The sequence below is a fragment of the Sapajus apella genome, unplaced genomic scaffold (genome assembly GCF_009761245.1).
Source record: "Sapajus apella isolate SASKATOON/1434 unplaced genomic scaffold, GSC_monkey_1.0 scaffold3, whole genome shotgun sequence".
Lineage (NCBI taxonomy): Eukaryota > Metazoa > Chordata > Mammalia > Primates > Cebidae > Sapajus > Sapajus apella.
Window position 1 is genome coordinate 28,218,151 of NW_022436943.1, and position 26,547 is coordinate 28,244,697.

Below are 26,547 nucleotides of genomic sequence, written 5' to 3' on the forward strand. Positions count from 1 at the left end.
TTCAAGTTTGTTTGCATAGAGATGTTCACAGTAGTCTTTGAGGATCTTTTCTGTTTCTTTAGTATCAGTTGTGATGTCAACTTTATTGTTTCTGATTCTTCTTATTTGAATATTTGAATCTTCTTTTTTATCCTGGTTAATCCAACTAGCAGTGTATCAGTTTTGTTCATCTTATCAAAGAACCAAGTTTTGTTTTGTTTTGTTTTTGAGATGGAGCCTTGCTCTGTCGTCCAGGCTAGAGTACAGTGGCATGATCTTAGCTCACTGCAACCTACGCCTCCTGGGTTCAAGCCACTCCCCTGCCTTAGCCTCTCAAGTAGTTGGGACTGCAGGCGCCAGCCACCATGCCAGGCTAATTTTTGTGTTTTTAGTAGAGACAGGGTTTCACCATGTCAGCCAGGCTGAGAACCAACTTTTCATATCACTGATTCCTTGTATGATTTTTTTTGTCTCAATTTTATTTAGTTCTTCATTATTATTATTTTTTCTTCTGCTACCTTTGGGTTTGGTTTATTCTTGTTTCTCAAGTTCTCTCAGGTGTCACATTAGGTTGTTAGTTTGAGATCTTTCTTTTTGATGTAGGCATTTAATGCTATACGCTTTCCTCTTAACATTCTTTTTGCTGTATCACAGAGGTTTTGTTATGTTGTGTCTCTGTTTTCATTTCTTTGAAAAAATTGTATGATTGCTCTGTTAATTTTATTGTTTACCCAAAAGTCATTTAGGGGCAAGTTGATTAGTTTCCAGGTACTTGTGTGGTTTTGAGAGTTCTTCTATATATTGATTTCTAATTTTATCCCACTGTGGTTTGTGGAAGTGCTTGTTATGATTCTGATTTTTAAAATTTTCCTGAAATATACTTTATGCTAAATTTATGACCTGACATATGGTGAAAATGGTTCTCATTATTGAGCACTTACTATGTGCTAGACATTGTGTTAAGCACTGGACATGTATTATCTTATTTAATTTTATTAATTAAGAATAATTAAGAGGAGCTGGTACCATTCCTTCTGAAACTATTCCAAACAATACAAATAGAGGGAATCTTTCCCAAATCATTTTATGAGACCAATGTCATCCTGATACCAAAACCCAGCAGAGACTCAACAAAGAAAACTTCAGGCCAATATCCATGACGAAAATAGATGCAAAAATCTTCAATAAAATACTGGCAAACCTACTGTAACAGCACGTCAAAAAGCTTGCCCATAATGATCAAGTAGGCTTCATTCTGGGGATGCAAGGCTGGTTCATCATATGCAAGTCTATAAACGTAATCCACAACATAAACAGAACCAAAGACAAAAACCATATGTTTATCTCAATAGATACAGAGAAAGCCTTTGACAAAATTCAACAGCTCTTTATGCTAAAAATTCTCAATAAACTATGTATTGAAGGAACATATTGATGGAACGTATCTCAAAATAATAAAAGCTATTTACAACAAACCTACAGCCAATATCATACTGAATGGGCAAAAGCTGGAAGCATTCCCTTTGAAATCTGGCACTAGACAAGGATGCCTTCTGTCACCACTCCTATTCAATGTAGTATTGGAAGTTCTAGCCAGAGAATTAGGCAAGAAAAAAAAAAAAAAAAAAAAGGGTATTCAATTAGGAAAAGAGGAAGTCAAATTGTCTATTTTCAGATGACATGATTGTATATTTAGAAGACCCTATCATCTCAGCCCCAAATCTCCTTAAACTGATAAGCAACTTCAACAAAGTCTCAGGATACAAAATCAATGTGCGGAAATCACAAGCATTTCTAATACACCAATAACAGACTAACAGAGAGCCAAATCATGAGCGAACTCGCATTCACAGTTGCTACAAAGAGAATAAAATACCTAGGAATATAACTAACAAAGGATGTAAAGGACCTCTTCAAGGAGAACTACAAACCACTGCTAAAGGAAATAAGAGAGGTCACAACAAATGGAGAAACATTCCATGCTCATGGTTAGGAATAATCAATATCATGAATATGGCCATACTGCCCAATGTAATTTATAGAGTCAATGCTATCCCCATCAACTACCAATGACCTTCACAGAACTGGAAAAAACTACCTTAAACTTCATATGGAACCAAAAGAGAGCCTGCATAGCCAAGACAATCCTAAGCAAAAAGAACAAAGCCGGAGGCATCACACTACCTGATTTCAGACTACACTACAAAGCTACAGTAGTATAATCAAGTAATCAAAACAGCATAGTACTGGTACCAAAACAGAGATATAGACCAATGGAACAGAACAGAGGCCTTGGAGGCAGCACCACACATCTACAACCATCTGATCTTTGACAAACCTGACAAAAACAAGCAATGGGGAAAAGATTCCCTGTTTAAGAAATGGTGTTGGGAAAACTGGCCATGTGCAGAAAGCAGAAACTGGACCCCTTCCTGACACCTTACACTAAAATTAACTCCAGATGGATTCAAGACTTAAACATAAGACCTAACACCATATAAACCATAGAAGAAAACCTAGGCAAAACCATTCAGGATATAGGTGTAGGGAAGGACTTCATGACTAAAACACCTAAAGTATTGGCAACAAAAGCCAAACTAGACAAATGGGTCCTAATTAAACTCCAGAGCTTCTGTATAGCAAAAGAAACAATAATTAGAGTGAACTGGCAACCAACAGAATGGGAAAAAAATTTTGCAATCTACCCATTTGACAAAGGGCTAATATCCAGAATCTACAAGGAACTAAAACAGATTTACAAGAAAAAAATGAAAAAAAAAAAAAATCCAAAAGTGGGAGGAGGATACGAACAGCCACTTTTCAAAAGACATATATGAGGCCAACAAACATATGGCAAAATGCTCATCATTGCCGATTATTAGAGAAATGCAAAGCAAAACCACATTGAGCTACCACCTTATGCTAGCTAGAATGGTGATCATTAAAAAGTCTGGAGACAACAGATGCTGGAGAGGATGTGGAGAAATAGGAACACTTTTACACTGTTGGTGGGAGTGTAAACTAGTTCAACAATTGTGGAAGACAGTGTGGTGCTTCTTCTGGACCTAAAAATAGAAATTCCATTTTACCCAGCAATACCATTGTTGGGTATATGACCAAAGGATTATAAATCATTCTGTTATAAAGACACATGCACACGTATGTTCATAGCTGCATGGTTTACAATAGCAAAGACCTGGAACCAACCCAAATGTCCATCGAGGATAGACTGGACAAGGAAAATGTGGCACATAGACACCATGGGATACTATGCAGCCATAAAAAAACGATGAGTTTGTGTCTTTTGTAGGGACATGGATGAATCTGGAAACCATCATTCTCAGCAAACTGACACAAGAACAGAAAATCAAATATTGCATGTTCTCACTCATAGATGGGTGTTGAACAATGAGAGCACATGGACAGAGGGAGGGGAACATCACACACTGGGGTCTGTTGGAGGGGGGCCAAGGGAGGGACAGCAGTGTGGTGGGGAGGTCAGGGAGGGATAGCATGGGGAGAAATGCCAGATTAGGTGATGGGGGGATGGAGGCAGCAAGCCACATTGCCGTGTGTGTACCTATGCAACAATCCTATATGATCTGCACATGTACCCCAGAACCTAAAGTACAATTAAAAAAAAAAGAATAATCAATAAAATTAATTTTTTATTCCTACTAATAGATCAGTAAACTGAAGTCATACAACTAACAATCACAGAGTTAGAGCACTAACAATCACAGAGCACCAAGTTGCCTGACTCTAGAGCTTGTGGCTTGTGCACTAAAGTATTCTGTCACACTGTTTATTAGTTAAAAGTTATTTTGGTAAAGCAAAATAAACTCCTTAAGAGAACTTAATTAAATGATATTGTCTGTCATCATCAGTAACGCAAATGAGTTGAGCTTTATTTTCAGAATGGATTGATGCCAATCATACTATACTTTCTTAACAAGACCATATAACTTAGTGCTTCTCAAACTATTTCTCTTCATAGCACACATAGAAAATTTTAATATACATTGTATACTACAGTAAACAAAATGTGATTTGGAGATGTTTATATGAGGTTTGGTAATAATTTTTTAATAATTTTATTTATCCCATAGTTATAAAAATAAAAATGCAAAGTCTCATGAATTATAGCTTTCCAACTTGTTTTAAAAATTTTAATGAGAAATTTGAGTTTCTCTGTGAATATAACTTTTCAGTTTCACAGTTATTTTTGGTTTTTTTAGATGGAGTCTTACTCTCTCTCCCAGGCTGGAGTGCAGTGGCACAGTCTTGGCTCACTGCAACTTCCGCCTCCCAGGTTCAAGCGATTCTCCTACCTCAGCCTCCCAAGTAGCTGGGATTACAGGTGCATGCCACCACCCCCAGCTAATTTTTGTATTTTTAGTAGAGATGGGGTTTTACCATGTTGGCCAGGCTGATCTTGAACTCCTGATCCCAGGTGATGCGACCACTTCAGCCTTTCAAAGTGCTGGGATTACAGGTGTGAGCCACTGCCCAGCATCAATATCAGTTTTTATGTTTCAAATGACTACCTTCATTTCTTCATAACTCAATGTATTTAAATATGATGTCTTTAAATTCTTTATGTTCATTATCTGAAGAAAACTTTCCTTAAAAGGTGACAGAAGTAGAAGATTACTGCCTTTTCTCTCAGAAGCACTATTTTTTATTACTTAGAATTTAGATAATCTTTTTAAAAAATTGATTAAGGTATAATATTTTAGTCTTTAATTCTAATACCTCTTCATTTTCTAAAATTGGAAAATCGTATTATTGTAATAATACGATTGGATTTAGTATCATTTCAACTTTTTTCCACATGTGTTTCAATTATTTCACTTGCTTTTCAGTACATATGAATATTGTTCTTTAGGACTCAAATGAAAAATTACATAAATTTAGTTTCACTTTTTCAAATTAAGTTTTTTATTCTAAATTTATAAACTTTCTTAGAAAACAGTACATTTAAAAAATGTAGTCCTTAAACTTGTGTAAGAATTCCATTCTGTTGCTCCAAAATGCCATGTAAATGTGCATAGTCAACAAAATATTTAAGAATTCCATTCTGGTGCTCCAAAATGCCATGTAAATGTGCATAGTCAACAAAATATTTTCAGATTACTTGTTTTATCTCCTAAACTCTTCATAGCACTTTTTGTGAACAGGGACCACATTCATAATGTAGCAGGAGAAAGTGAGTGGTATGCTGATTCTCTTTTCTTTGCACAAAGCCAACAATAACAGGACTACAATGTCTAAGATTTTATTAACGCAATATTTTGATAATATCATTTAATGTGGAATTCGTATCTACATGTAATAGCTTTTCTGAGAATAAAAGTTACTTGAATCTCAGGGTCTTCAGAATGAATCTTTGTCTTTACACCTCCTGTCATTGCACAAGTATACAGAGTTGTGCTGTAATTGGATAACATCTTAATTTTTTCAAAGTGTTTATCACTTTGGATTTTTCCTTTTTCAATAACTTATTTTGGTATTTCTTTGCATAACAAACCATATTTGAACAGTAATTTCTTTTCAGAGACTCCAATTTTGCTACTTAACTAAGCACAGGTACCAATGTCAGTAGATCCATCGACTGTCAAAGATTTTTGCTTTCATAAACTTTTGGATTAATGTTGTCTTTGTATAATCTGACATGGTAATATGTTTACTAATGCTATTCAAAAGAGAGACCTCTTGACATTGAATATTATTGAATAAGATGACCAGTGAATCTATAATCGTAGGAAGTATTTTTGCTTTTACTATTAATTACACAACCTTATAACCACATTTTTTGAATGTATTCTGACACTTTTGCGACTCTTATTTTTATTTTTTTTGTGTTTTCAGGTGTTTAAAAATATTTAGAATGGCAGAGCTAGTTTCCTATAGGAAATATATCTTGTCTTAAGGTTCTGTGTCATTTACTTAGCACCACCGATTAATTGAAAATACATTTAGGTTAAGGAAAGGAAGAATTATTGCATAAACATTTTTAAAATGTGATATAATCCTTACTAAATGTTTAATATAAAAATTTGAAATTATGATTAAAATAAGTTTTTACTTAACTAAACTTTAAAATTTCAGTTTAATAAAAATTAAATCTGTTTTTAAAGAAAGTATTTAAGGAGATGTTAGCCAGTTATAGTTTCAGAAAATCAAATTTTCTAAATATCATTAAGGTTGTCTATGTTCTTAAGGTTTTATAAATTGTGCCAACCGAAAAATAAGCCTGTGGTAAGCAAATTTAACAATTCTGAAATAACATTCATTTAATTTAATAATTAACATTCTAAAATATTCACAGAATACAAATATTATGTATTATCATGATATACATACTTTGAAAAAATCTATTTTCAAAACAAAATGTTTATAATCCATTTTAAAAACTGGCTTAAATAAATTATATTCAGTTACTCTTTATCATCACAAATAACCTTTTAAATTTTCTAAAGTAAATAACTCATTTTTATAAATTGTTTTATAGTAAAATAACTTAAAGAGTTAGTCTTTGATTAATAGTTAAGGTAAAAAGATAATAATGAAAACACAAATGCAATAATAAATGCAAAAGTAGCAATTGAAAGAATTACAAAATTAATTGTTCTACTTAATGCTTCTGTACTGTGAGATGTTAATAATTACGATAATAACCTCAACAAATATAGCATGTACTTCCAATGTTAGAAAAATCTGTGAAAAAATCAAATTAAATAAAAAAATTCAATTTTTATGCAAAACACAGAACTTTAATAATTAGAGTTAGCCTATGAGACTGAGATGATTCACTGGGAAGGTCAGAGGTGCCTGCTACTTACTTTAGTCAGTATAAAACACTTTCTGGAGATGCCTGCTACTGAAAGTTTACGTACCCAAATAATAATTACCATTAGTATTATGTCTTTTAATAATTTTGAAAATGAAGATTATAATTTTAAGCACATCATGTAGAATAATGTTCTGTCAGATGTGTTTTTTGCTTCATTTGTTTATTTATTATTTGTTCATCATGGAGCCAACATTTATTAGGCATCTTTTGTAGTGCTAGAGATAATTTTCAACAGTTGGGATCACAGAAATTGTAACAACTAAGTAATTCTTAAATTTTTTAGCAGTCTTGGTTGGATACATATACATAAATTAGTTAACTAGATAAGGTTCTATATTTTAAATTTTTACTTGAAATATTTTCTTAACTCACTAGTGATGATGAAAACTACAAGGTGGAAAACTAAAATTCATCCTAGTTTTCCTTGAATTTGGATTATTTTGACTACCCCAGAATGAACATAAGTCAATACATTCTTGTCTCTGCTTCTGTTTTATCATAAAAAAATATATAATACAGACTGTTTACTCTCTGGATTTTTTCCTTGATGGTTCCTGAACTGTAACACTTTTTAAAAAATTTAAGTTCTAAAAAGTTCATGAATCTGTGTAGTATCTTTTTAAATAACCTCCTTTTGAATTGGGAATGTTTTTAGTAGTCATTATAAATGATAATAGCATGAGTATATTCCCATGTGTTAAGATTAAACATACCTTTTAAAACAAGTTTGATTAATTTTTTTCTGGTTTTCAGACAATATTATCCAAATAAGGTAAAAAAAATTATGGTTTTATGTGAATTAGTTTTTTTCTCTGTAAAACTTTTATCTCTTATTAGAATATCAAAAATATTTATTTGAACCTATTAAATATGTTCACTTGATATAATTCATGAGGAAATTTTGACTATGTTTTCCTATATTTCGTTGAAGTGGTGATCTATAAGTAGCTACAAATGTAGTACTATTGTGGAATAAGACATCAAAAAAACTAATATAAATATAAACATTATCATTAATTTGGCATACAGGTTAAGTAACTGGAAATACTTGTTTTATCAAAAAATTCATCTTAAGTATTTAACTGCAAGTACTTATTTTATGACAAAATTTGTTATCTTTTAGTTTCCTCTTTTTGTATTATTTTTTCAGCACTTTAATTGCCTTTAAGATTGATAGTTTCCCTGTTATGTGCATTTCATGTATAAGGAGAGTTCACATTGTATTTAAGAACATAAGCCTTGGAGGGAGGCTGAAGAGCTACGGTTGATGTCCACCAGCCAAAGACAACCAGGAACACATTTTCTTTTGTTTTTGATAACGGAGTTTCGCTCTTGTCGCCCATGCTCGAGTGCAATGGCACAATCTCGGCTCACTGCAGCCTCCACCTCCTGGGTTCTAGCTATCCTCCCGTCTCAGCCTCCTGCATAGCTGGGATTATAGGCACCCCTACCATGCCCAGCTGATTTTTGAATTTTCAGTAGAGACAGGATTTTACCATGTTGGCCAAGCTGGTCTCAAACTCCTGACCTCAAGCAATCCTCCCGCCTCAGCTTCCCAAAGTGCTGGGACTACAGGTGCCCGGCACCATGCCCAGCTAATTTTTATAGAGACTGGGTTTCACCATTATGGCCAGGCTGGTCTCCAACTCCTGACCTCAGATGATCTGCCCACCTCAGCCTCTGAAAGTGCTGGGATCACAGATGTGAGCCACTGCACCTGGCCAAGGAACACATTTCAAATAAAAAAAAAAAAAAAAGTTGGCTACAGCAAGGCAGGACACAAACCTTGTGAAACTGTGGGTCATCTCAATAAGGAGTTAAAAGACACTTATACAAGTTGGGCTTGTATTCGGTGATTTGAGGGAGGATTTTAAAAATGAGGTCTTTGTTGAATTTGATGCTGTTAGAAAGTGGGGGAAGTCTGAGGATCTTACTTTTTATCTAGGAGATGGGAGAAAGAACAGTGGTAGAGTTGTTTCTAGAGAAGAAGTAATAGTCACTTGTGGAAGTTAGGGAAGGGGACTGTTTGGTTATTTTTTGTTACACGGCATCTTTGCCTTTATCTCTGTTCAGACATGATGATGGAGTAGTATTGTTCTTGCTTTGTTCTGTAATAGTTACAGTGAGTTTTTGGCTGATGTTGATATTTTATAAAATTGTTTATGTGTACTAGGGGGATCAAAGCCCAACTGATAGCGACTAGGTCAGCTAACAGCTGATAGCTATGAGGACAGCTTTCCCTCCCCCTCCCCCACTACTTTTAAATTCCTTTTCTACTATTTACGAGCTGTGTGATTTTAGGCAAGGTATATAACATTGGACTCAATTTACACATCTGAAAAATGGGGATGTACTTCACAGGATTATTTTGAAAAATAAATTAGTGGATACATGTAAAGTGCCCATAACTCAGTGCTAAGTTTAGCTAAACCACTCTTACCACCACTACCACCACCACCACACCACTGCAATAATAATAAAAAGGTATAATATTCTTTATCACTCACATTAACTAATGGCATCATATCTTCAAGCCCTCATACCCATTACAGAAATAGAATCTGCTGCGTAGACTTTTATTAGTGATGGAAAAACACTGTCAAATTCTTTCTGTTCAATGTTGTATATGAAATATGTTTATTTATTGGTTAGTAGAACTTTTTCTACAAACTTTCTTTTTTATTTTTATTTATTTTATTTTTTTAATATATATTTTATTGCATTTTAGGTTTTGCGGTACATGTGAAGTACATGCAAAATTGTTGAATAGGTACATACATGGCAATGTGGTTTGCTGCCTTCCTCCCCATCACCTATATCTGGCATTTCTCCCCATGTTATCCTTTTTCCTCTATTCTAAATCATATTCATTTTTGTCCCTCAAGAAAAAAAAATAGTCAACTTTTATTTATTTTTTTTACCTCCTACATCTAAAGTTCCACAGAATTAACCTCCTAAGTGTATTTTTTTTTTCATTCTTTTCCACTGCCTTAATTCAGAACCTCATAATTTCCTACTTGGATTATTGGAATAACCCAGTTATCTTTATGACACTAGATTTGTTCCTGGTTCCTAGGTTTAACTATCGGATTACAACCAGAATATCTGCTAATACAAAACATCTGTTGATATCCCTTTTGCCCCCATGATAAAAGTTCAAAATGCTTGTCATGTTTTATAAGCCTTTTTCAATTTTTACCCAACTTTCATTTATTGCCTCTGCTGCCACTTCTGATTTTGATCCCAATTTCAGTTTCTACTTAACTATTTTCTGTATTTTATTTTTGTGCTACTTCAAATTCTCTGTGCAAAGAAGTATAATATAGAAAATAATGTAAAAGGGCCAGGTGAGGTGGCTCATGCCTGTAATCCCAGCACTTTGGGAGGCTGAGGCGGCCGGATCACGAGGTCAAGATATCGAGACTATCCTGGCCAACATGGTGAAGCCCTGTCCCTACTAAAAATACAAAAAAATTAGCTGGGTGTAGTGGTGTGCGCCTGTAGTCCCAGCTACTTGGGAGGCTGAGGCAGGAGAATTGCTTGAACCCAGGAAGTGGAGGTTGCAGTGAGCCGAGGTTGCGACACTGCACTCCAGCCTGGCACCTGGTGACAGAGTGAGACTCTGTCTTAAAAAAAAAAAAATACAAAAATTAGCTGGGCATGGTGGAGAGCGCCTGTAATCCCAGCTACTTGGGAGGTTGTGGCAAGATAATTTCTTGGACCTGGAAGGCAGAGGTTGCAGTGAGCCAAGATCGCTCGACTGCACTCCAGCCTGGGTGACAGACTGAGACTCCATCTCAATCAATCAATCAATCAATGTAAAAGAGATTTTGTATAATACTAAAATCTAGAATAATTTTTTATGTGTTGCTACAAATGTGTGGATTCAGTTATATATTTTACTGCCATCTAGTGGTAACTACTTTCAGGGTATATATTTTTTTTAAATATGATCCACTGCTTTACACGCAGTCTGACACTCTTCCTGCTTACTGCCATTACACTGACAATATGATCTTTGGAAATAATATTTACAAAAGTTTTTTTAATGCTCTGACATGCTCTTATTTCATAAACACACCTAAACTGTCACAACATGCAACTCAAACAAAAGACTGTAGGATCAGGGGTAGAATGACATATTCAAAGAATTGCATTGATTTTCGGGTGTCTTTAGATTAAAACCAAAGGTGTTTTGTTTTGTTTACATTTAGTTCTTTTGGAAAGTAAAATTAACAGTATAATGTCAAGAAAGAATTCTTTCTTTCTCTCAAATAGTGACTGAGTTATTGCTAAATGTTAGGCCCTACATTAGGTATTATTTACACTAATAAAGACTCTGGATGAAGAGCATGAGCAGTTTGGGTAACCATTGAACTTTTTTTTAGATTCTTGCTTAACCGTACAGTGGGGTGTAAGCAGTGATGTATTGGTAAATATTTGACAACAAGCTCACCAAAATGAAAAGATCTGATTTACAGCATTAGCCTGTTTCCGTGGTGTCAGTATCCATGGCTTAGTTTAAGCTACCAGTGTGACATCACTGAACACAGAATTGGGAGGAGATGTTCATGAGAGACTCTTGGCTCCAACAACCACTGAATAAAGAATTATGACTTGCGTCATACTGTTCTGCCTCTTATATTTGAAATCACTCTCTCCTTGGCTTATATTTTATTAGACAACCTGAACATATTTTTTGTTCCTTGACCACTTGTATCTATTGTAGGCTTTTATTTACTTATTTTTAACAAGTTTGTTGTTTATTTCCTAATGAGCCTAGATGTCCTAGAGAGTCCTCATTTGAGACAAGTCTCTCTCTGGCTTTAGTTGACATTATGTTTAACCATATGTAACATAGATCTCATAACCATGAGCTGAAATAAAGAAGTTTATGTTTTTCTCATGTTAAAAGAAGTATGGAGGTAGACAGCTCAAGGATGATACTACTGCTCAAGGAAGTTAACAGAGACCTGTGTTCCTCTTGCTTAATGCCCTGCTACTACAACGTGTGGCTCTCAAACTCAAGGTTAAAAGAGGGCTATCGTGTTATAGACAGCAGGACCACATTACAGTTAAGAAGTTGGAAGAACAAAGTATGAAAGGTGTAGGCCATTTGGGCCTATGTCTTTTCATTAAGTAGCTTTGTAGAAGTTGTACCTAATAAACTTCTATCTAAATCTTACTGGCCTGAATCATAGCCACAAGAGAACCTAGAAAAGAAATTTGATAGACCAGGCACACTGCTGCCCTGAATAAAATTTGGATTCTATTTATAAGAAAGTAGAGAGATTAGATACTCAGCAGGCAATCAACTATATTTGTCACATTCTCTTTGCCTTTGGTCCTAGTTCAACCTCATGGATTTTATAAAGCTATTAATTCTTATTGCTATCTTGCCAACTTTCAGTTTAAGAAAAGTATTATTTGAACCTTAAATCATGAAGTTCTGGGTTTACTAGAGCTGCTTTAACTGAACATAATTCTAGACTTAAAATGTTTTGGTAGTTAGGATATCCTCCGTTTTTACTCCTATATTTCCTCCCTCATGGTTAGAGCTGCTTTAAAAAATGTTCCTGGCTTCCTCTTACCTCCCTCTTCTATTCTACCCCGTGAGATGAGGAAGTGAGCATTAGAAGCAATTTCTCTGTCTTTCCTCTTTCTCTTGGGAACAAGCTGCTCACAGAGAGCACACATTCTCTCCTGCGCCTGCCACAAGTTTTATAGAAACAGGCTGTAAAATAGCCTCAGACCAATATAGTCTGTGCCTGGATGGGTGTGTCTGTATGATTCTGAATTTTTGTATTAGGAATCCCAGTTTTTACATGGAGACTAATTCTAGTTTCTCTTTTGTTAGTAATAGAGGTCATATTTCATGTGTTACCTACCTCTTTTTTCTGTTTCTGAATTAGGTTAGTAGTTAGCCAAGGAATAGTCTACTGAGAATTACTTTTAAAAAGCAGCTTGTTGCTGTTTCTTGAAACAGGTTGAATGTGGTTTGTTGTTATCTCTTTCTAGCCTTAAAGAGACCAAGCCCAACATCAGAATTGTTATATAAAATTTAATATTAAATATGCAATCTTTTGATTTTTAATTTCAGGAAAGATTTTCATCTCATTGACTATTTTTACTGTAAAACTGGGAATACTTTAAAGAAACCTTATGACTACAGCATATATAAAGGTGCCAGAGTGCCTACATTTCACAAAGAAAAAAATGATTTTCATAGAAGCAGAGCTCAGAAGCATCATGACAGCTGATGAGAAAGCTACAAAGATTTTAGGGTCTGCCTATATCACGGATTCTGTGTCAGCAAAGAAAAGTTTAGTTTCGAGTAATAGAAACCCCAGATGAGGCTGGCTTTAAAATTAAAGATAATTCATTTGTTTACCTCATTGAAACTTCAGAAGTACAAGAGGTGATTCAGGTGGGGATTGATCCTGAATCTCTTGTAAAGTGACTTAGAACATAATTTCTTTATTTGTATTTTTAATTGTTACTTTGTGGATATTGATTCCATTTGGGGAAGGCTCTTGACTTATGCCCTTAAATTGTCTTCTAGTAGCTGTAAGAGTTAAGTGGATTCTGAATCATGAAATAATAAGTCTGTGTCTCAGTACTATCAGACGAATGTACTTAAGAGGCACTGTGATTGGACCAGCTTAGGTCATTGTGCTAGTCATTCTGAACAGCAATGGTACATTCTGATTACCTCGGCTAATCATGGCTCACCCCTGCAGCAGTTGAGGCCAGTTCAATCAAAACCACAAAGCTTAGAATGTATGAGACATTCCTTCCATTTCAAGAAGAAAGAAAAATAGATGACAGAAAGCCAATAACAGATATTCCTTACAGTTGCTTCTAGACTACATTTCCCATTTTCTTCATTCAGAAAACTCTAACGCTAAAATTCACCTACTTTTAGCTTGTAATCTAACACATTTTTAGAGAATAGACATAAATTAAAGGTTAAACAGATTATTTCACAGTGTGAAATGATTTTCTATCCGTTACTTTTTAAATTGCTAAAGAAACTTTTCTAAGAAAGTGTTAAAAACACAATTTGTTTGGAGAAATTATGTTAAAAACATGTCCACACTTAAAAGAAAATTCTGTGTTGTCTAATCTAGTGACTCATCATCCTCATGGTCTCAGACATGCCTCTTAGTTGATACCCCTCTTTTAATGTGGTGTTTTAAAAAGAACACCATGTTTAAAATATGATCAGATCACGTAGAAACACTTGTTGAAATTCAATAACCTTCTTTCACAGGGCTCAGCCTCACCAGAGTCTTTGGTTATATCTGCCTCCTCATCTTATTTGGGGCCTAGCTCCAGCAAGCACCACACTGTTTTCTGTTTATTTGTTGTTTTGTTATTTTTTTTTTTTTGCTGGCTCTAATGCATCACTGGCCCAGGAAATTTCCATAGGAGTGTTGGGAAAGAAGCTGGCAAGAAGATATGAGAGCTTTATTGAAGAGAGATTTACTTCAAGTAAAGAGCAGAATTATTTAAAAGAGATTACATTTTTAAAAAATTTCTATAGCTTTAGGGGTACAAGTGGTTTTTGGTTACATGGATTAATTGTGTAGTAATGAAGCCTGAGCTTTTAGTGTATCTTTCCCCCAGATAGTGTATATTATACCCAATAGGTGATTTTTTTATCTCTCACTCCCATCTTACTCTCCCCTATTCTGAGTCTCCAATGTTCATTATACCACTCTGTGTACCTTTTATGCCCATGGCTTAGCTCCCACTTATGAGTAAGAACTTACAATATTTGTTTTTTCATTCCTGAGTTACTTCATATAGGATAGTGGCCTCCAGTTCCATCCAAGTTGTTGCAAAGGAGATGATTTCATTATTTTTTATTGCTGAATAGTATTCCATGGTATATATGTACCACGTTTTCTTTATCCACTCATAAGATGATGGACACTTAGGTTGATTTCTCATCTTTGCCACTGTAAATTGTGCTGTGATAAACAAACATGTGCAGGTGTCTTTTCAATGTAATGACTTCTTTTCCTTTGGATGGATACTCTCAGTAGTGGGTTTGCTGAATTGAATGGTAGATCGACTTTTAGTTCTTTGAGAAATCTCTATACTGTTTTCCATAGAAGCTGTACTAATTTACATTTCCACCAGTGGTATATAAGCATTCCATTTTCAGCACATTCGTGCCAACATCTATTGTTTTATGACTTTTTAATAATGGCCATTCTTGACTGGGGTAAGGTGGTATCTTACTGTGATTTTAATTTGCATTTTCCTTATGATTAGAGATGTTAAGCACTTTCTCATATTTGTTGGCAATTTGTGTATTTTCTTTTGAGAAATATCTGTTTGTCTACTAATTTAGTGGGGTTTTTTTTTTTTTTTTTTTTTTGCTGATTTTACTTCCTTATAGAATCTGGATATTCGTCCTTTGTTGATGTACAGTTTGTGAATATTTTTTCCAGTTCTCCAGGTTGTCTATTTGCTCTGTTGATTATTTCTTTTGCTGTGCAGAAGCTTTTTGGTTTAATTAAGTCTTATTTATTTTGGCTTCTGTTGTATTTGCTTTTGGGAGCTTAGTCATAAATTATTTGCCAAGTCCATGTCCAGAAGAGTTTTTCATAAGTTTTCTTCTAGAGTTTTTCTGGTTTTAGATCATATATTTAATCCTTTAATCCATTTTTGACAATGGTGAGAGATAGGGATCCAGTTTTATTATTTTGAATGTGGCTATCCAATTTTCCAAGTACCATTTATTGAACAGGGGGTCCCTTCTCCAGTGTAGGTTTTTATTTTTTAATCCAGACTCATATTTTTTAAAACACCCTATGAAAAAGTAGGGTGGTCCACTTTTAAAAAAAAATTTTTGTTTCCATAGGTTTCTGGGGAACAGGTGGTGTTTGGTTCCACAAGTAAGTTGTTTAGTGGTGATTTGTGAAGATTTTGGTGCACCCATCACCTAAGAAGTATATACTGAACTCAATTTGTTACTTTTTATCCCTTACTCTCTTCCCACCCTTTCCCCATGAGTCCTCAAAGTCCATCATTCTTATGCCTTTTATCCTCATAGCTTAGATCCCACTTATGAGTGAAAACATATGATGTTTGATTTTTCATTCCCGAGTTCCTTCACTTAAAATAAGGGTCTCCAATCCCATTCAGGTTGCCACAAATGCCAATGTTATGTTTCTTTTTGCATATGAGTAGTATTCATACACACATATACACACACACATCTCTCTCATAGTTTCATCATCCACTTATTGATTGATGGGCATTTGGGCTGGTTCCATATTTTTACAATTGTGAATTATGCTGCTATAAGCATGCATATGCAAGTATCTTTTACGTATCTTGACTTCTTTTCCCTTGAGTAGATACCTAGTAGCTCTACTTTTAGTCCTTTAAGGAATCTCCTGTTTTTCATAGTGGTTATACTAGTTTACATTCCCACCAGCAGTGTAGAAGTGTTCTCTTTTCATTGTATTCGTGCCAATATCTATTATTTTTTGATTTTTTGATTATGGCCATTCTTGCAGGAGTAAGGTGGCATCACATTATGGTTTTGATTTGCATTTCCCTGATAATTAGTGATATTGAGCATTTTTTCATGTTTGTTCGCCATTCCTATATCTTCTTTTGAGAATTGTCTATTCATGTTCTTAGCCCACTTTTTGATGGGATTGGTTTTTGTTTGTTTGTTTTTTGCTAATTTGTTTGAGTTCCTTGTAGATTCTGGATATTAGTCCTTTGTCAGATACATAGATTGTGAAGATTTTCTCCCACTTTGTCAGTTGTCTGTCTACCCTGCTGCTCAGTGCATGTTTTGTTAGTTACGGTATAGGTATTTGGCTTTATTTCTAGGTTATCTATTCTGTTCCATTGGTCTATATGTCTACATTTATATAAATACCATTCTGTTTTATTTACTGTAGCCTTAAATTTGCAGTCAGGTAATGTGATGCCTGTAGCTTTGTTCATGTTGCTTAGAATTACTTTGGCTATTCTGGCTCGTTTTTTGGTTCTATATGAATGTTAGGATTATCTTTTTTAATTCTGCAAAAAATGATGCTGATACTTTAATAAGAATTGTATTGAGTCTGTAGATTGCTTTTAACAGTGTGATCGTTTTAATGATATTGATTTTTCCAATTCATGAGCATGGGATGTTTTTCCATTTGTTTGTGTCATCTACAATTTCTTTTATCATTGTTTTGTTGTTCTCCTTGCAGAGATCTTTCACCTCTGATACGGTTAGGCTTTGTGTCCCCACCCAAATGTCATCTTGACTTGTAATGCCTGAGTGTTTAGGGAAAGACCTGTTGGAAAGTGATTGGATTTATAGGGATAGTTTCTCCTATGCTGTTCTCTTGGTAGTGAGTGAATTCTTACAATAATTTATGGTTTTATAAATGGTAGTGTTTTTTTCTGTACTGACACACATTCACTCTTGCATGCTGCCATGTAAGGCATATCTCTCCTTCTCCTTCTGCCATGATTGTAAATTTCCTGAGGCCTCCCCAGCCATGCAGAACTGTAAGCCTCTTTCCTTTTTATTACCCAGTGTTGGGTATTTCTTTATAGCAGTGTGAGAACAAACTAATGCAACCTTCTTGGTGAAGCATATTCTCAGGTATTTTATGTGTAATGAATCACCTTTGTTGACTTCTGTATGTTGAATCATCCTTGGATGCCTGGAATAAAACCCACTTAGTTGTGGTGAATTATCTTTTTGATAGGTTATTGGTTTTGGTTTGCTAGTATTTTTGAGGATTTTTGCATCTCAGTTCATCAGAGATATTGATCTCTGGCTAATTCTTTTTGTTGTGTCCTTTCCTGGCTCCGATATCAGAGTGATACTGGTTTCATAACATGAGTCCGGGAGGATTCCCTCCTTCTTAATCTTTTGATGGTTTCAGTAGTATTGGTATCAGATCTTCTTTGAATGTTTAGTAGATTCCATGTGTTAATTCATCTGGTTTTGAGCTTTTTTTTTGTTTGAAGATTTTTTCTTTCTTTTTTTTGAGATGGAGTTTCACTCTTTTTGCCCAGGCTGGAGTGCAATGGCATGATCTCAGCTCACCGCAACTTTCACCTACTGGATTCAAGTGATTCTCCTCCTTCAGCTTCCCAAGTAGCTGGGATTACAGGCATGCACTACCATGCCTGGCTAATTTTGTGTTTTTAATAGAGATGGGGTTTCTCCATGTTGGTCAAGCTGGTCTCGAACTCCCCACCTCGGGTGATCTGCCCGCCTCAGCCTCCCAAAGTGCTGGGATTGCAGGCATGAGCCACCATGCCCTGTCCTGTTTTAAGATTTTTTATTGCTGATTCAATCTCACTACTCATTATTGATCCCCTGTAGGGGATCATCAATTGTGCACCATTTTCTAGAGATCTGAATATTTAAGACCTTCATCTTTTAAATACAAGTTGAAAATATTGTCATGAATAAAATAAAACAAAAATTAATTTAACTGGCATCTGATTCATAGAATCTTTTTCATAGGCCTCGATGTGATTTATAGAATTGTAATCTTACAATTGGATCTTAAAGTACAAAACAATAAAAAGATTCTATGAATCAGATGCCAGTTAAATTAATTTTAGTTTTATTTTATTCATGACAATATTTTCAACTTATATTTGAAAGATGATGGTCTTAAATATTTTCAACAATCTTAATTGGATATTAAGATTACGTGAAAATCTTTTAGATCCTAATTTGAGTCCTCAAAAATTTGAATGCATGGGAAGTTATAAAAGGAATAAACAAAAGAAGACATGTAAGATTAAAGAGTTTAAAATGGGGAAAATGGGCCTAAAAGGAGAATAAACATTCTGAAGAGAAAGGGAGAAGGAAATTGGAGCCCTAGAAATATCAGTAGAGAATGAAGGGAAGGCAGTAGTGATATTAAAGGTGATACAAATGAAAGTCTGGGGTAGATGAATAAGAGTAGCTAGAAACAAGATGATTGATAGAGAAGAGCACTGGCAGCGGAGTGTGCCTTACAGTTGGAGGAACACCACAAGAGAACTCACTGAGGAGGTAAAAGTGAATGGAAGGAAAAGTAAGATGGAAGAAGAATTGCTATTAACTGTAATGTTTCTGAAATTTTCTCATCAGCTTGAAAGAATAAAAATAGGCCAGGCGTGGTAGCTCTCACTCGTAATCCCAGCACTTTGGGAGGCCACGGTGGGCAGATCATGAGGTCAGGAGATTGAGGCCATCTGGCTAACCTGGTGAAATCCCGTCTCACTAAAAATACAGAAAATTAGCCAGACGAGGTGGTGTGCACCTGAAGTGCCCGCTACTCAGGAGGCTGAGGCAGGAGAATTGCTTGAACCCAGCAGGTGGAGGTTGCAGTGAGCCAAGATTGTACCATTGTACTCCAGCCTGGGTGACAGAGCGAGACTCTAATTTACAAAAAAAAAAAAAAAAGGAAAGGAAGAAAGAATAAAAATAAGCCGTAAAAAAAAAATGGATTTTTTTCCAGTTTGATGTGAACTGTGGGGGTATTGTTGAAATTTATTATTGATTTCATTCCTGTGAAAATGAATTATTTTGAATTTTTGTTGCCTTTCTCTTTGAATAATCTATCAGTCTTTATTAGAAATCTGAGAGGTAAAAAATCACATTCTTGGTCCACATTTTCCCCATAATCTTTTCAAGATCTACACTCAATTGTAAAATAAAGTTATAGAGGTGAATACCTATACAAATGGTTGAATGGTGCTACCGTATATTTCTAGACCGTCATTTAAACTTGCTATGTGTGAGACCTAAAAGCGGGACGGTACTTTTTGATCTTTTTCTACTCATCTAACACTGGCCTTTTCTCAGTTTTATATAAAATTATTTGGAGTCATTTAACTATGACTCTCAAAGTTGTCGTACTAATATACAGATAATTGGCTTTTGCTAGGAAGGAATCTATGGCGTTATTTTTAAATTTTTTAAATCACTGAATGAGCATTGCGATGTTAATTGATAAATTAAAATGAGCAAAATTTGATTTAAACTTAGTGTATAACCAACTTCTTAGTTCATAGAGCACATTACTTTTTATTAAATTTCTACAAAAACTGCCGCTTCCTGCATCTTTAGGAAAGCATTGCCTTTTAATTGAGGATTAAGACACTTGTTATTGAATAATTGAAAAGAAGTTACAGAATAGGCCTGTTAAACCATTACTGTACATTTTGTGGTGAAAGCTTAAGCAGCACAATTATCAATAACAAGCACATAAACTTGTTATTTTAGAAATAATGCAATTCATATAGGAGAATGTGATTTATAAATTTCCAAATCCACCAGTTTTAAGCATAGTGCCCAGAAATGCCTTGGATGTAGTTTGCATTTTGTGTTCAGTATTGTGAGGCACTAATCAGCTAAGTACCATAATCCTCCTTACAGGGTATGTTCTTACTTGACCTGGAGCTATATACAGCCACATAGTAACAGCATTAAAGAATAACCTTTTTCTTAACAGATCCATCACTAGAGGATTCTAGTGTTTCTGTTTTTGTGTAACTTTTTAGTAACTGAGTTTTGAAATAAAGTGATTATAAGCAAGTAGAGACTTTCAAATCATCTGATTAAGGATGGCTCCTATGATTTTGCCAGAGCTAGAAGGATTAAATGAAAGCACTGCCTGGCACACTGTTGATGTATTTTTGTCAACATGATGATTCATGCTCGACAGCTGTGCATTGGTTGAACAAAAGGTAAAATAATTAAAATATATTAAATATTAATTGTGATATGTAAAAATTTATATATTTTATGTTTTGATAAATAGAAATTATTTGATTTATTAAAAGCTTTTTGTAGGAATTATAGAAATGGGTCTTTGTTTTTCATGTTTTACAGGATCATATACTTCTGTTAAATCCTTGATTTAATGTGTTTTAACAGCTTCAAATTTTAGCAATGTTATGTTTAAACTATACGGTTAGTTAGCATTATGTAATTGCATTCATGAAGTATTAGTTTATTTAGCAATATCCATGTTTTATAAAGATTTTTAAAAACGCGTAGGTTTTTTCTTTCAGATTATTGATTTTTCAAGTGTGATTTACAACCTTTTATTTATAAAGTAACAATTTTTTAATGATCTCTGCTAATGATGCTTATGAATCAGAAATTTGCATATAGGTGGTACTTAATATCATAATATAAAATTTGAATTTACAAAAATTAGTAAATCTTCAAATTCTGCACTGTATGTCCAGTTTTGTCATAATTTTTAAAAATTGCATATTTCTTCAGTTGAGTTAAAATATGTGAATATTACAATGTAGGTTTCCATGTAATCTTTCACTGTTGATAAATGTTTTCAAATGTTCATTAGGTATATTTTCAGAGATTTGATTATTATTTTATCAATATGGTCAGTATTACAGGTGATATTAGTAACACAAATCACATAAGATTGTAAAGCCTATAAATATTAAAACGAGAAAAACTTGATGAATTAATTTATGGCATGTAAACCCTGGATGTCTTTGGGAAATCTGGAAGTGATTTTAATCGGGAAAGAAGCTTCTTTGGAGTTTTCCCATCAGTCAGTATGATTTTTGGACGTGGAATTTTAAGGAGTCTAATTGGTAGGATTTCCTATGCAAACTATTTTGGGAAATTAGAATAATATTTATAATGGAATATCAGATGTATTATACAAGCTACAATATTTAGAAATAGGTTAAATAGTCCACATGACAAACAATTGTAAGCAAGGAATAGAAATAATACTTATTATGGTAGATTTAGGATGTTTAAAATGTAGTTTTCTATAAACTGGTTCTAATTAAGAATAGAACACTATGGTGACAGAGAAACCAATTCTAACAACACAGGTGGCAATATAGAGAACTAAAGTGAATTGATATTAGGTAAATATAAAGTGAATATAAATATATACTGATATTGTTATAACAGAAATAGGGATTAATAGAATGCATAGGAGTAAAGATTTAAGGTACTATATGATGTCACAAATACATTTTATTCTAAAGAAAGGCATACTTTTGGATTCTGCCTCTTAATTTCTCAAGATCTTTGAAGGATTAAGTGAAATGTAAAAATCTAAGATGAATCATTCTTTTTCCTTTGAATTATAACAGATGAATTAAATAGTGCTAAATGCCTTATGGTTCTTTAGAGAAGTGTATAAACTATCAATGATATTTTTTCCCTATTAAATACTTTCCACCTGGTGATAATGAATGCTAAGACCAGTAGCAAAGTATGGACTAGAGACACAGTACTTGAATTTTCAGTGATTTTCTTTAGTTCTTTAAAGGAATATATTATTTATGAAATATAGTAATTTAAAATTTAAAGAACAGTATATCTGAAGTAATTCATTTTACAGTTGGTAAAGATTGTTTGATAGAATATTTATTATTTTGAAGTAATTGATTTCGGGTTCTTTATTGTTTGATATGTGTATTGTTAGAATGAAATCTTGCATTGTTTCTGGCATAATGTTAACGTACTGTAAGGTACTATACCTTAAAGTGTATTTCTGAAAACCTAAGTTGTATAACAGTGAGAATAGTCATCCCAATGTCAGATTATAACCACTGTTCTATTTTTATAGTGGTTATAGTCTTAAATCCAGTACAAATCAACATCTACAGTATGATTAACATGTTTCTGGCAAATTTCATAATCTCTAGAACAATATGATTACTGAATTTAATACTGAATTCTACTTTCCTAAGGTATGATTTTTAAAAGCACTTGGATGGTTTGCTAGGGACTAATTATTAATAGCATTTCTCTTGGAACTGAATTCCATAATAGGAAGTAAATATTCCTATTTATCAGTAAGATAAAATACAATCCCTTATTATAAATACTTACTGTATTCACTTTATACTCTACTTACTTTCAAAAATTCATGTTAATTCCTTAAGATAGGAATGAAGTTTTCCTTTTTTTTCTTGCTTCTATCCTATAATACTCAGTTTGACATTAAATATATTATGGGAAATCCTTAATGCATTAAGCTTTCATGTAGGTGTATTAACTTGATGAAGTTGTGGTATCAATATTATAAGATCATACTACCTAAGAAATGGAAGAGGATTTTAGAATCATTCACCCAGAATAAGGGATGTGTCTTAATCATTTTGTATTCCTAGTTTATATGATAGTGTGTGGCATTTTTTTTCTTACCTGATATATGTTTGTGATAGTAATGTATAAGTTACCATTGCAAAAAATCTGTGTTTCTCAATTTAAAGCACAAACTCCTAAGGATTTAATGGTTAGTTTGAAATAACTGGCTAACTGCGAAAGTAGGACTAAGAACTGCAGATTCCTTAAATCTAGTGTTCTTTTCATGATAGACTGCTGTCATGCTAGAGTGGTTTTTTTAGTCACATGTATAAAAATAATGACAAAAATAAAATGAATGATGCATAGTGCACACACACATATACACAAAAACATAGGGTGTTGTTTAGGTTAATACTATAAATTTTTTGAATGCTTCGATTATAAATTTTAAACTGTAGGAGTCTATGGTTTTATGTAACAACTGTAAAGGATTTGTAATTAAGTCTTAAATGTTTTATATATAAGTGTAAATGTTAAAAAATATCATACCCACTTCCTTTATTACAAAGCATTTAAGGAATAAACTTATTTCTTCACTTTCTACAGTACTTATTCCTTTATAGCTCCTGGTTAGTGTTTATCCTGGCTTTCTACTTATGTGAGAATTGAAAGGCAGAGAAGATACAGAAGCCATTCTTGTCAAGCATTAGTTATTGGCTAGCAGATGGGCAGATGTGAAAGTCTTAATGGCTCCTGGGCAAACTCCTGTTAATTGGCCACCCTGATGCTGTAGCCAGCTGTGATAATTGCTGGCAGATTTCCATATACTCTTGATGTTCACAGCAGCTTTCTAATGTCCACTTTAAGAACACTTGTCTTTGCATCTTCAGGCAAGGGTCATCAGCATTAACTTTCCTGGCCTTTATTCCTATAGTCCATTCAACAGTTGTGTAGCTTCTGGTTCCTATATTAAAACCCTTCCTACCTGGAAAACCTAGAGTAACTTCTATTTTGATTAGGGAACCTAATTTATAGATTGGTAGACTGTATTCCAAATACGAGGGAAAAAGGGATTCTGTGACCCAGGGGAGATATTAGAGAAGAGTGCTGATTTTGCCAGGTTGTGTCTTTCCACTCTGTCCTTGCTCTGCTCCTGCCTTTGGGCCAAGAAAACATTGACTAAGAAATTCGCAACTGAACTGTTGACTCTTAGTCATCTTTAACTTCAACTGACTTCACTCTTTCATTATCTTCTGTCCTGGCAATATCCCCATAATAGTTTTCTAAACCTTTTCTGTTATCTTTAGGATTCTAATCCTATTGCTTTTTATGACTAATAGTTGATATTACCTAAGTTTATTCCAGAGAAAAGGTTAGTGTGAATATTTTGTTAACAGAGTATTATGTGTGATTGCAGTGTCCCCTAGGTTTACCAGTGTTAGAAGGGTAGGTTGAGAAGGTAATAAGCAGTTTCTTCCTTTGAGGCTGTAAGGAAATATGAGGAGTCAGATTTGAAGACTGTGTAGGTTAATATCACCAAGCTGCCCTTAATCTAAATGAAGATGGAACAAAAATAGCAGTATTTTTCTGATTTCTAGGATTTTTTAAAATAAATAAATTATTATTTATCTATTTAAATTGCTTATCTTAAGGTAGCTCAGTAAAAAAGCGTTGGATAAAATGAAAATTTTATCCATGATGATAAAATGAAAATTTAAGTAAATCAATTCTAGGAATGATCTAGACAGATGATGAATGAAAAATGATTTTTAGAGCCAGCACTTAGTTTTAGTCAGAAAGTTTTTCAACTCTTGAGCCAAATCAGTTTGACTTCATTACATTTTCAGATAACTTTCATATCAACATGTTAGGTCGAGAGAGGATGGAAGGAAATATTTTTCTAAGCTTCTGAATAATAGCTGGCGGATAGTGGAAGTGTAGCAAGCCAAGGAAGGAAATTAGAATAAAGGTTATTTTATAGCAGCAGAATATCATATTATCTAATTTTGGAGCATAAGCATGTTCCAGATATAGTGTTTCAGGTACTTAATAACCACAACAAAGTACTTATTTGAACTGAATAAAATGAATACTACTAAAATCATTGTTACGGTATGCCTTTAAAATGAAATTTTAAAAAGGCAAAAGGACTGCTTAGCTATCCATCAACCTGCCAGCAAATCAGTGAAATGTAAAATTGTTAAACATTTTCTGTTCTCATTGTTCTCTTCCTTTGGTTACTTAGGAAAAGAAGTCCATCTGTGTCCAGAGATCAGAATAGAAGATACGACCAAAGGGAAGAAAGAGAGGAATATTCACACTATGCTACTTCCGATAGCGCAATGCCTAGATCTCCATCAGATTATGCTGATAGGCGATCTCAACATGAACCTCAGTTTTATGAAGACTCTGATCATTTAAGTTATAGGGACTCCAACAGGAGAAGTCATAGGCATTCCAAAGAATATATTGTAGATGATGAGGATGTGGAAAGCAGAGATGAATATGAAAGACAAAGGAGAGAGGAAGAGTACCAGGCACGCTACCGAAGTGATCCGAATTTGGCCCGTTATCCAGTAAAGCCACAGCCCTATGAAGAACAAATGCGGATCCATGCTGAAGTGTCCCGAGCACGGCATGAGAGAAGGCATAGTGATGTTTCTTTGGCAAATGCTGACCTAGACGATTCCAGGATTTCTATGCTAAGGATGGACCGACCATCAAGGCAAAGATCTATATCTGAACGTAGAGCTGCCATGGAAAATCAGCGATCTTATTCAATGGAAAGAACTCGAGAGGCTCAGGGATCAAGTTCTTATGCACAAAGGACCACAAACCATAGTCCTCCTACCCCACGGAGGAGTCCACTACCCATAGATAGACCAGACTTGAGGCGTACTGACTCACTAAGGAAACAGCACCACTTAGAACCTAGCTCTGCTGTAAGAAAAACAAAACGGGAAAAAATGGAAACAATGTTAAGGAATGATTCTCTCAGTTCAGACCAGTCAGAGTCAGTGAGACCTCCACCGCCAAAGCCTCATAAATCAAAGAAAGGAGGTAAAATGCGCCAGGTTTCGTTGAGCAGTTCAGAGGAGGAATTGGCTTCCACACCCGAATATACAAGCTGTGATGATGTTGAGATTGAAAGTGAGAGTGTAAGTGAAAAAGGTAAGCTTTCTAATCATACAATTTGCTGTAATTGATTAGATAAACATTTTTTAATATGCTGTATTTCTGAATGAAAATTTAATAGGCATTACTAGCTTTATTTTAAAAGTCTTTTAATGGTATTGAATGTGTAAAGAAAATTTCAAATATCTTCTGTTGTTCATGTATAAGAACAACAGAATGATGTTCTATTGATTTTTAAAACTTGCTTTCTTGCTTTGTTTCTGAAAGTTTTCTTGTATCTCTTGACACATATTTCAAAAATATTCATTAACTAGTTTTTAAAATAAGATATATATTTTGTGTCTCCTTATGAAAGTAACAATATGTTCACTATAAAACATCTGAAAAGGTTTTCAAAGCATGTAAATGAAATGCAAGTTATCCCTATTTCTTTCCCCCATTTAACCATTGTTAACCTTTTATTGTATCTTCCTTATTTTTTTCCTATACATGTATGGTTTATAGATTTATA

General features: G+C 34.1%; 1 protein-coding gene across 50 annotated transcripts in view; it reads left to right on the forward strand.

Moving 5' to 3' along the window:
* The window catches only part of RIMS2 (regulating synaptic membrane exocytosis 2), a 692,961-nt gene that overhangs the window by 299,752 nt on the left and 366,662 nt on the right, over positions 1-26,547 (forward strand). For all 50 annotated transcript variants that reach the window (XM_032246171.1, XM_032245837.1, XM_032245921.1 and 47 more), the window contains one exon: positions 25,147-26,072. In XM_032246171.1, coding sequence (XP_032102062.1) covers positions 25,147-26,072 — 926 coding nt within the window. The remainder of the gene's footprint in view (positions 1-25,146; positions 26,073-26,547) is intronic.